At 40.3% G+C, this 12,232-nt stretch overlaps 2 protein-coding genes across 3 annotated transcripts in view; one reads left to right on the top strand and one right to left on the bottom strand.

Moving 5' to 3' along the window:
* Window positions 1-6,255, top strand: part of itgbl1 (integrin, beta-like 1) — a 29,592-nt gene extending 23,337 nt beyond the window's left edge. The window contains exons 8-11 of the mRNA XM_088314577.1: window positions 1,297-1,413; window positions 3,720-3,866; window positions 4,708-4,821; window positions 5,696-6,255. Of these exons, the coding sequence (XP_088170703.1) occupies window positions 1,297-1,413; window positions 3,720-3,866; window positions 4,708-4,821; window positions 5,696-5,784 (467 nt within the window). The 3' untranslated portion in view covers window positions 5,785-6,255. The remainder of the gene's footprint in view (window positions 1-1,296; window positions 1,414-3,719; window positions 3,867-4,707; window positions 4,822-5,695) is intronic.
* A 1,099-nt stretch (window positions 6,256-7,354) lies between these two features.
* Window positions 7,355-12,232, bottom strand: part of fgf14 (fibroblast growth factor 14) — an 86,875-nt gene continuing 81,997 nt past the window's right edge. For both annotated transcript variants that reach the window (XM_088314574.1, XM_088314575.1), the window contains exon 5: window positions 7,355-10,967. In XM_088314574.1, coding sequence (XP_088170700.1) covers window positions 10,825-10,967 — 143 coding nt within the window. In that variant the 3' untranslated portion in view covers window positions 7,355-10,824. The remainder of the gene's footprint in view (window positions 10,968-12,232) is intronic.

Here is a 12,232-nt window from a genome sequence, read left to right as displayed (position 1 = left end):
AATACTACTATCAACTCATATTTAGCCAAATGTCTTTTGGTTTGTAAATTTGCGGCCCTCTTAGGAGCAGTACCATGAGCCCAGGTCGGTTGAGTTTTACAACACATACCGTGAAATGCAGCCCGATAACATACACGGCAAGGCTCCTCACCTATTATTTTATTTGCATTCAGTTATCAGTTTGAGTAACAGACACAGTTTAGCTAGCTTGCATGTCCTCCGTTGTTGGTTACAATGTGGCCTTCCGCTTCCTCCATTCGCACCTTGCAGTGTGACTAACGGGTCATCATCCGAACCATTAAAATGCTGCACTTTTTCCTCCTCCTGTTTCTGCTAAGTCCACTATGCTGTCCGCTGACTGACTGAGCTTGCGTCGCCACACTCAAAATTGCAAAATTATATTCGTTGCGCCCAGAACCACGCTCAGTTTGTGGTGTGCATCTGCAGGGTTACTACCCATGACAATTCAGACAAAATTGTTGCTTATGTGACTTTTTCAGAAAGCGTGACAAGACATACGCGTATGTACACGCATGCACGTACGCACCCACACCCTCTCTCCAGGTGTGGATAGTTTGACAGGCGGATATAATCGATAAGGCAAGGGTGTAGTGACATCAATGGTTGCCAGGGTAACTGACTCCCTCGCACAGATGGTGCCGTGCTGTTTGGGTCTGTGTGAGTGTGTTCACGTGTGTGTGCGCACGTGCATGCGTCCATGTGTGTGTGTACCGGTACCTTAAAAATGTTGACCGAGTTTCACGGCGCAACGTTTTAGCGACAGATAATGTTTCAGAAATGTGAATACATTTCATGGTAGATATTTTGATTTCACTTCTAAACAAACCTGGTGCACCCATAAATATGAATATAGCATATACGGTGTTCTGTCTTCTATTGTATGCGCTATTGCTCCTTTATTGGGTACACTTGGTCAGCTGCTAAACTACTGAATGACAAGACTACCACTCACGCGGCATTATCGACTTGAGCGATTTCAGAATGACCTTAGACTGAAAATGCATCACGGCACCACTGAATTGGCTGCGATACTGTGGTCAGTATCATCGTGTGCCATCTGTTGATTTTTGCGTCATTTCATAACAAGAATAAAAATACAGAGCAAGCTTTTCATCCTTACAAAACTTTTCTAACATCTTTATTTGTTCTTTGCAACTCAGCTACACACGTGTGAAGTGCAAACACATGCTTTTTTCGACACAAGCCACCCTCACGTTAAACACAAAAGAAACCGAGACGTGAATACGGCATCTTGTGTCTGTGTCTCTTTTCTAGGTCAGTGTCAGTGTGGACAATGTTCTTGTCACCCACCTGGGGACAGTCGAGTTCATGGCAAGAACTGCGAGTGCGACGACCGACAGTGCGAGAACCTCTCTGGGGAGGTGTGCGGCGGTGAGTGCTCGCACGCACATAATTTGAACAAGACTATTGTCAAATTGTACGGAGAAACAAGAATCGAGGCAGACTTGGCTGAGCTAATAGTGATGCAACTTCCTGGAACATAAACATGAACACACATGAGCGACCACATGACGGCATTAGATTCAATGCTAATCGCAGTTGATCCTGTTTTCAGTTAAGCTGAGCTCAACTTAAATACCGCAGTCTTCACACTTTAATAAACTAGAGTGACCGTTTATGCACTTCTTCGGTACAGCTGTTTTGGTTGACAAACAAAGTTCAAACAGGATCTTTTAATTGATTTGATGACAGTAGTGAGGAATGAGTGTTTTTGTCCTGGAAAAAAGAAGGCGTCTCTGGACAAAACAATAAAGGAATACTTGTTCAGCGTCACATGCTTGATTTTCTCCAAAATCCATTCACTACCAGCCCAGGAAAAATTAATGCACTTTTTGGGTTTTATTCCCATCAATGGCAGTGAATGAGTTAAAAGAAATCTAAATGAATTTCACAAAAACATTAGTTGAAGAGGATAAATCAAGTGATGTGGTAAATAGCTGGATAGACAAGATCACAAGATTACCTGAAAAGAACAATAATTGAATGAACTCTCATTATAGACCAGGAGTGGGAAAACCTTTTGATTGGTGGGTCCTAAAATTTGACAGAGGACCCAGAACAGGAGCAGAAGGAAGGAGTGTTTTGGTAACCTCACCTCAACGGAGAAAAAAAACAAACATTTAATTTAAAATGAAAATGAAATAATGCATTTCAACAAAATGTATTTAGAAAATAAAACATTAACAAGGTTTATTCATTTAATTTTTTTTCAAGTTCGGCGGGCCGGATTAAAACATTTAACAGACCGCCGTAGTTTGCCCATGCCTGTTATAGACATTTATGTGAAAATTCGACTCACACACATGCAGGCATGATTCCTTGCTCAACGACAAGTCATCCAATTCCAAAGTAAAAGGCCTTAAAGACTGAGTTATTTTATCCTTTTATATTGAATTTATTCTCCACTGATTGGCTGGTAGAGATCACATGGCTGTTAAATGACATTTTGAAATAAGGTTTGAGTGACCAAATATGGTTCATTGCCATTTAAAGGTAAGTAAATAAGATTGACATCACATTTAAAGTGTGCAGCATGGTGAGCTAGTGGAAAACACGTCATAGTCCAGTATTTTCGTGTTAAAAACTCAACTTGGATTGTCACTTTGGTGCTGTAGCTTTATCCGTTATTCAAAAACCATGCAGGTTTGGTTAATTAAAGACATTAAATTGTCCATAGATGTGAATGTCTGTGTTAATGTTTTGTCTCTACACTATTTACCCTGCAAATGACTGAGGACCAGTCCAAGGTGTAGCCAGCTGGTAGCCCAGAATTAGCTGGAACATACTTCATCTTATCTACAACTTTAAGCGCTATAGAAATGGATGTATTAATATATGAATATGGATATAGTTTTTTTTTCACTGCATCTGCTGTCTTAGTCATTTTCAATGGTGGATTGTGCAAACTTGGGGTTAATATACCATCCATAAAAATATAAAATACATGTATTTAAAAAAAAAGAAAAAAAGTCGAGGCTGATAGCAATGGGCCATGCAGGCAATTCTTCAGGGGCAAAAAGTCACCATCACGTACACATTATATTTTTTAATCTAGCATTAAAGAATATCTGGTACACTCTTTCTGACATTAAACACCATTGTTTGTTCTTTGCCCACAAACTCTGACATGTAAACACAACAGAGTCAATCCAATCAACTTATAAGATACACAGTGAGTATATGTGGCACAATCTGTACTCTGTGCGAGTCAAGGCGGAAACTAATTGAACTAAGACACCGCTTCCGTCACTGTAAATCAATGACTCTCTCTCTATGCCTTGACTGATTGAGGCAGCCATGCTTGGATGGTTATTGCTGCAAAGTGAGACAGGTTGCTGCTTTTAAATTCAGAACATCACGTGGTATGTGCACACAGTGTCAGCTATGAAAATGTCAGCCTGACAAAAGAGTATCGCGTTTATAATACAAAACTGACTGCAGATGAGAAGATGCTGTTTTCATGTGCTGCTGGGTTACTTGATTTCTTTTTGTAGTAGTTAGAATCATCTCGCACATAGGAAATCAACTTCAAGCTCATTCCATCAATATGGAGTAGTATAGCCGGATTGCGAATTATATTCACTGTACTGTGGAATTAAAGCTTGCCAATTATCTCCTGACCCTGGCTCATATTATTTCTCCTGTAAACTAAAGTCCCTTCTGCCCACCGCCATCAGGTCATGGTTATTGCTCGTGTGGACGTTGCATCTGTGAGGAGGGTTGGTTTGGCAAGCAGTGCACCTTCCCCAGGTCATGTGATATAAGTGACGCCCAGAGCAAGGAGCAGTGCGAGACTGCCGATGGAGTCCTCTGCAGTGGCAAAGGTAACTTATATAAATATTAATAATAACTGTAATCATTTATGTAATTTATTAGGGATATATAAGACACACTTTTTTTCCGACTGATACCAGTACGCATCTTAACTCTAAATACTCACAGATACAGTTACCTCGAGTATGCAATATAGTGCCAACTACTGCCAAGGTGGACTTACTCGCTGTCTTTTTTCCCCCTAAGCATCTCTGGCTGGTATTGGCAGCTCCATGATGATCTGCTACCCAAAATAAGGCCGATATCAATACCAATACCGGGTAGCAGTACTTGCCCATCCATATATAATTTAGCAATTGTAACACGCTAATTAAAATATGTACAAACCATGGTTCATATTTAGGATACGGTCGTGTAAAATTCTCCGAGGCTACACACGCACACACGTATTGGGATTTTCACAGATACATGCAGCTTGGTGAAGTCCATGTATGACGATGATATGCACAAAGTACGTTAAAGGGATTGCAAGCCGATCAACATTTACAAATTAAGTGGAGGAATGTCAATTACAAAACAAGCTGGGAGGGTCGTTAAAAGGGGTTATCAACAATGGCAAAATAACAAAGAAAAAAATTTAAATGATCAAATTTAAGGTAACAGTAAAACAAGCAGGGGTAGTATTAACATTTGCAAAATGAGGAGGAAACTTGCATTATTAACATGGCAAAATAATGAGGCCATGTCAAATGTGACAAAAAATGAGGGCGCATTAAGTGCTGCAAAAACAAGTAAGGGGTGTCAATATAATCAGAGGAAGCTATTAGTAACAGCAAAATCAAGATAGAATCGAATTCACTGCCAAAAGTGAAATGTTTGTTCATGTTGCAGGTTCTTGTCACTGTGGCCAGTGTATCTGTTCCACCAAAGACTGGTGGGTGTCTGGAGAGTACTGCGAGTGTGACGACAGAGAGTGTGACAAACATGATGACCTTGTCTGCACAGGTACACCAGCGAAACCGAAATTTCAGATGATTTTAAGTGGTCGGAATGGTAGCAACTTAGCTTGACATACAAAATCTTACTTCCTTTGGTAAGATACTTTTTGGGTACTTTTCTCCTAAGCAATTAACATATGGGTAGTCAACGAGAGCTAGTCATTGAATGGTAGAGGGAATTCATCACTGTAATATTAGACGCTTCGTGGCTATAGAAGATAAACACACGTGCTAATGTTAGCTTAGCCTTATGACATACCTTAGCACTGGACGCTGCAATACCAAAGTCCACCGTTTGAAAACCCCTTGTGCATGATTAGCATTTGGTAGCAATTGGACAAAATATCTGATGTAAATTGTGACTTTGAAGAACACCTGAAAATGGCCAAAATGCCCGTCAAACACATTTTCAACCAAAATGCAGACTCTGTGTCTTCATGCAATGGTTTGAGAGACTTTCTTGTGGTTTTAGGTCTACCTATGACAGGCAACAAGAAAATCTAATGCAATAAGAATACAAAAGTCCATGTTCCGTTCTAAAACTGAACAGGTTTCGATTTTCCAAAAATTCAGAGGCCAGTAATTGAAGCGATGTTCAGGGGTCATGTCTCAAACTCCCCATGAATTTTAATCAGGCCGAACATACCGTCAAAATGTAGTGACTTTTTGAGTATTGAAAAGCTGTAAAAATGGTGATTTATTTGGAATAAAAATGACAACAGAAAAACTACCCATAAAATATTTAACTTAAAGGAAGTAATGTCCCTAAATTTGGTTTGTTCCCATTGAGACTCCTGACAACCCAAGTGATGTTCCCAGGCGGTCATGTTGTGAGGTGCCTTGTTAAAAAGTCCTTGACATTCACAGCTTTTCCTTTGCAGGGAATGGACTGTGCAACTGCGGCACCTGCGAGTGCTGGGACGGCTGGACCGGGAACGCTTGCGAAATCTGGGTGGGGGCCGAGTACTGAGACTCCAAGTGCAACAACAAAGAATCAAAGCTGATAGAAGCAAAACATGGACTTGGTTTTATTTCTTGTATTGTACTGGCTACAAGCTATTGTTTATAAAATTGGGTTTACTCAAAAGTTTTGATACATAAATATCTTTTTGTGTGGGATTTCATTTTTAATGACCCACATATGTATTCCGCTGATTTGCAAAATCGGATGCAAGTTGACAAACTAAAACCAATGAGGCTATGGAGGCAGACAGTTTGCGTTGTTTGAGCATTTTTATTTCTTTTTTCTTATTTTTTTTTAAATAATAAAACATTAAATGTGCCGCATGACACGTCATTTTGCATGGAAAACAATAAGACCTTAAACATCCATACATGATTACAAATTTGGTTTATAACATGACATAACTCCAAAATGGGCATACTTGCAATGGTATATAGTAGTATATATTTGTTGTTAAAAAATAAATAATTTCAGTAGTGACTCTTTGTTAAACCTTACCTAAAAGAACATGACTCAGACTTCCAGGTATGGACATTCCTCACAGACTCGAGAGTGGAGAAAATTGAGAGGACATACATGCGCTATATGCATTAAAGTGTGGGGACATGATCATTAAATCGGAAGTGAAAATGGAAGTTAATATATAGCTGGTCGCCCTTTTTCATCTCCAACAATGTCTACTTCCGTGGAAATCCTCATCCATTCAGAGGAACATTTATGCATTTGATGGGGTTTAGGTCAGGACCCTAAGAGGCAAGGTGATTACCAAATTGTTAAGCGGTGTTATCCAACCCTTTTGTCCGTAAAGTGCCACACGTGAGCAAGGGAACCAATCGCAAAAGTTGATTTTTCTTTTTTTTTTCTACATATTTTTTTTTATTACAAATTAGTATTAGGTCACACGGAACAGAAAAAAAAACAATTACACGGTGAGCCTGAAGTTGTAAATTTAGAGAGAATACAGTTGTTGTATTCTCATATCTATGAGAGAAAAAAAAATTCTAATCTTTTGAGGAAAAATGTAGTAATAGTCATAGTTTTTAGAAAAAAATGATATACTCATGAAAATAAGTTAAAAGTTGTAATTTTGCTTGACTAAAACATAATTATTCAACAAAGAAGTCGCTATCTTACTCGAGCAAAATCATAACTGTGGAAGAATATTTTCGGTTTAATCCTAAAATAATAGGGATGTGATTTTGTTCAAATAAAGTCAGAGGACTCTATTTTTTAGACAGCTCATCTGCGCCATGGCACAAAGGCGTATCATGATTTTTGCATCAGCGCAAGACTGTATTTGTATGTGTAGTCGATTGACAATTTGGTGGAAGAAAGTGAATCTTATTAATCCGTTCATAAATCAGTATATTTTTGTAATCATTCCACTGGACGGCACAGCTATGGATCAGGGTACATAAACGATCGGCGACTCGAGGTGGTCTACAACTACCCACTTCACAGAAGTGCTAGTATGCTAGACGCTAGTGTGCAAGTAGCATTTGAAGATAGGAAAGGAGGCATTTTGTCTGGCCATGACTGAAAAAGTCTGTGACCACCTCCACAACGGTGGAGCCTTCCTTATCACAGATCCACCGGCCTGTGATTGTCTGCAAAATTACTAACAAAGCGTCAGACCTGTACCCGCATTACGCCACATGGAATTAATGCCGGTCAAAATAGCGCAAATAATTTTAAAGTATTTGAATTAAAATTGAAGGAATAGAACTGTTATGAGAACAAAGTCATACTATGACAATAATATTTTTTCCAGGGACAGGATTTAGCCTCACAAGATTAAAGAAGTAATGTTATGAGGAAAAAAATGCATACTCTTAAAACATAATTTGAGGAATATAGTTTTTAAAAAGATATCTATTGCAAGAATATATGTAAATATTTGTTGTCAGAACTATTGAGGACGTTGTCAACTTACATTTATTTTAGTGCCGTTTTTTTTTTCTTTTCAGTGTGTTCCTAATACTCCTTTATAATCCCAGCATCATATTTGTTTCCTCTCCCACGTTCAAAAATTAACTGCGCACTCTATTGCACATTACATAGTAAATTTCACACTCTCACATAAATATTTAATGTTGTATGCGAGTGTACATAAAACAAACTGTAGAGTGTCGACAAACCTTTTGCATACACGTCATTTTAAAAAAATATGTAGCGATTCATACCAACAGTTGGTGATAGACATATCCTACGTTACATGCAGTTTGTCGACACCTCTCTCCACCATGCAAAAACAAAAAAATGGGACAAAAATATCAGAATAAACAAGTACGTGCAAGTACAGTACACCAGACAGAATGAAGGGAGTTGACATCACACATGACCCGTCTCAGGAAAATGAGAGTAATAAAAGAGGCTTTCTGGATCCAAACACATTTTAACATTTATAAACGTGAAGGTGATCTTGGACTTGCCTTTGAAGTTGAATTGAAGGCAACTGGACTTATTTTTGTTTGGTTGCTTCAAAGTTGAATAGAAGCCCAGTGCAACAACCAAGTCGAAGTAATTTGTTTTCAAAATCGAATAGAATGCAAATAGACTTGTTGGAGTATTAGTGGAACATGAACGCAACTAGAGTTCTTTTTGACTTTGCAAAGATGTGTAGAGGACCAGGAAAATAACCAAAAAGTCAATTTGCTTTCAAAACCTAATGGGGAGCAACTTGGCAAATTTGTTGTTTTGAGGGTGAAGAGATCCAGGGTAACATTCAAGAAGAAATCCAGTTGCCTTAGAAGTTGGGTAGAAAGCAACTCATTTCTTCTTGGATTTTTGTTGTCCAAGTCTACTTCCGGGAAACTGTCTGCAGTAGTTTCTTTGGGAGTTGAATAAAAGGCAGTGGAGTCCAGTTCAACTTAGAAGAAGTCTAATTTCTTGCAGTGAAAGAGAAATAGTACAGCTGTGAAATTCAATTTCTTCAAAGTTGAATGCAAGGGAACAGAAATTCATCTTGGTTGTTGAACATCCGATACTTTGTCGAATTGTCTTTCAAAGTTGAATAGGAGTCTAGTTTAACAAGGAAGTGGTCTAGTTTTCTTTCAAGTATAGTAGATGTCTAGAAATCTTCTCTTGGTCCAATTACCTTCTCTTCAACTATTTGTGGATTTCCATAACCTGGATGACTGAGAATTTACACAGACACAGTCCTAAATGCAATAACAATGCTTTCCAGTTCTTGCATCTACCCATACACAAAATCATAACGAATATCCAAGGTTGGTCGTACCTTATTCTGATGAATGTAAGAAATTGAAATTTCCAAACCTGAAAGAAATAGAACTAGTAGGAAAAGCCCGATCAAAGCATGACAAATGTCAAGGATTGGTCATCATCTGCTAACAGTCATGACGAGAGTAACAACGTGAAAGTGCAGAGTAGCTTGTGAGGGTGCCGTAGCCTGCAACATGCCCATGTCAAGTCCTACACTACGTATATCCCGACACCTCTGAAAGCACATGCACGTGACTAATTGAAGGTAGACAAACCTCTGCAAAAATGACATCAAGTTAAGACCTTTCGAAGGAGAAGGATAGCGGGGCAGCGGTCACGCAAAGATCTCGGAAGGGTTCAGAAACCAAAAGCTATCACAGTGAAAGCGTTGACTTGAGAGGATTTTCCAAGAAACTTCCTGGTAGGTGGGGGGCGGGGGGAAGCCTTTGGTCATTTCAGAGTGTGCAGGGTGATTCTTGCTATGCTAACGATGCTACGTGTCCTGTAAATGGATGGGTGGATGGTTGCGTGGGCGAGGCACCTTTGGCCCAGTGGGGACTGGGAACCGGTTTTTGCATGCCGGGAAAAAATCGAGTTTGAAAACAGGCACGTGATAGGCCAGAATGATCAGTACTGGACTCTGCATGCTGAGCTAGGACACGATTCCTCTTGAATAATAATTTACTCATTTAAAAATGTCTTTTGAGTGATTTCCCCCCCTGAACCTTAATATCGATAATGAAAATGTTACAATATACATTTTTGTCGCTGCAAGGGATACAGAACACAAGATCAACCTTGCCCATGCTTTAGTTTGTAGATGTTGAAAATGTTGTGGAAACTGCCGCTGAAGGGCTGCCTGCTAGCGTCGTACAGATTATCTCGACCAAAAGCCTCGAGCCTAAGAAGTTCAAGATGTCAGCAACGGAGGCCCACAAGACTGAGAGATATTCCTACAACCCACGCTCCAAAATAAACTTCAAGAAAAATAGATTTACCAGAGAATGCGAGCCACTGAACGAAAGCTTGGTGGGACTTGTGTGATATGTAGACATCAGTCCCATACAGCGCTTTTCCCGCCCACATCCCTTTTTGCAAATGAGTTTGCGGCGAGCCGCATTGCACTGATTGCAGCAGTGGTGGTAACTACCTCTCCATCACCGATTGCAAGTGCTGTAAGAAAAAAAAAAAAAGCAATATCCTATCATTTTCGTGTGTCTTCGTTTCTGGGGCCAAAGTGGAAAGTGTGTGACTGGTTCTAGAAAATAGAAGACAGGAAGGGGAATATACTCATTAAAAAATAAAGGACACACGTCCACATATAATTTCTATCTATACAGCCGCTATCCCAGAACATAGCTGGTGAACCGTGGTATAGAAAATAGGTCTGCAGGTGCACAGACTTTCTCTGCAATAGGGCATCAAAGAAGGGAACAAGTTTTTTTTTTTTTTGTTTTTTGTATGAACCCTCAGCAAGCAAAGTGGCTGTAAAACACACGTTCACACCACAACCTCACAGTTCCAGAGGAATTTTTAAAGGCATTCCAGGATCAGAGAGGTCCGTTACTGTCCTCCTGTACTGGGGAAATCCCCCACCACTCTCCCAGTACTCTCCCCCAGCCTCAACCGACGGATCCCTCCACCAGACAGCTGGAATAAAGGGTGAGGACAAGGCAGAGAGAAAGGTGGAGGAGCGAGAGACGGAACGGAGGAAAGGTTCGCCCGGATCCACAGAGGAAAGACGCTCCAGCGAGGGGGAAATGGCCTTCCGCCATCACCCCGGTGCTCAGCAAACAGTCAAGTGGGGGAGGTGGGGCTTGGCTATGTGGCGGGTTTGTCAGGCTTGCTTACAGGTTTACCTCCGTTCATCACCACAGGCTCACTTGTGCTTTTACTGGCCGGGACCGCCGCTTTGGGCACCGTCTCTCCGACGTCGTGCAGGGATGGCTCTCGGTACATGGCGACTGGGGACGTGAGGAGAGATGGCATACGATTAGTTCATTTGACTAAAATTAAAAGGCCAATTCATCCTTGTATGACCACAAAAATCCACAGACCGGGTTATTGTCATCCCTCTTGTGATAACAAAAATATGTCTCAAAAGTTATACAGTTTAAAGTCGACGTCAGTAAATCTCACAAGACTTGAAAATATAGTGAGTTACATTCCGACTGGCACAGTGGAAGTCTGCCTCAAAGTCAGAAGGTCCAGCTTCAAATTTCATTTGGAACATCGATGTGAGTTTACATGATTTTCCCGTGTTGCATGGCTTTTTGCAAGGTACCTTGCTCGCACATACAAAGAAAGTGAGTGTGAATATTTGGCCTGTATGTGCCCATAAATTGTCCGACTTCACACTTAAAGTCAACTGGGTCCAACTTCCCACAACCTTTATGAGGACAAGTAGTGCTGAGAATGTGTGGCTAATTGTAAGGACCAAATAATGAGACGGATGAAATTACAACTTCCAAGAAAAACAAAGCTGTATTTAAGAGTCAATACGGGCAGTACTAGCTAACGTATGGGTTACTCGCAAGTTGACTCCAATGTACCAAACCTGCTCTGCATAATAATGCCACAGACGGCAAATGTAAATGAGGCAAAGAAGTCATCTAAACTGCTTTGGTATGCACCACAAATTAAAAGACAAGCCTCTGGCTTTTTGTTTATTTTTTGGGAAAGAACAATGATTACCGGTCCCTCAAGCTGGGACCGACTCGAAGAGAAACACGAGCGGGCCTCCTACTAATTACAACATTCCGTGTAATGGCGAGTTGTTGATCTGAACATTTTAGTTGAGTAACAGTCGGTCAAAATATGTCTTCATGTGAAACCAGTCTGTGGAAGATAAAGAAAGGTTGGGAACCACTGGCCGACACACTTTACATGTGACCATCAAAAACCCATTCAAATATGGATTGAGCAATTGTTTTTCTTTCGTTTCTTGCCTGTATAAGTTAAATACATTGAATCTTAAATGGCGACGGTTTAAGTACACTCCAACTCCCAAAAGGATTTAACTGGCTGTTCGCAGGATGATGTCTGCCTTATCACGATCGAGTATAGGCCATTTATTGACATCTGCCGCCTTGTTCTGGTCAGAGTACACTTTGCTAATTGCAAAGAATTATGCTTGGTTGACCAAACTTACAACCTCGCCCTTCATCCTCTCTCCCCCCATTTCTGTTAACAGTTCAACCTTGCTCTACTCAGGTGCTGTGGTAGCCAT

The sequence above is a fragment of the Idiotropiscis lumnitzeri genome, chromosome 14 (genome assembly GCF_059441095.1).
Source record: "Idiotropiscis lumnitzeri isolate Australia: NSW breed Sydney's pygmy pipehorse chromosome 14, RoL_Ilum_1.0, whole genome shotgun sequence".
Classification (NCBI taxonomy): domain Eukaryota; kingdom Metazoa; phylum Chordata; class Actinopteri; order Syngnathiformes; family Syngnathidae; genus Idiotropiscis; species Idiotropiscis lumnitzeri.
This window is presented reverse-complemented; position numbering and strand designations above follow the sequence as displayed.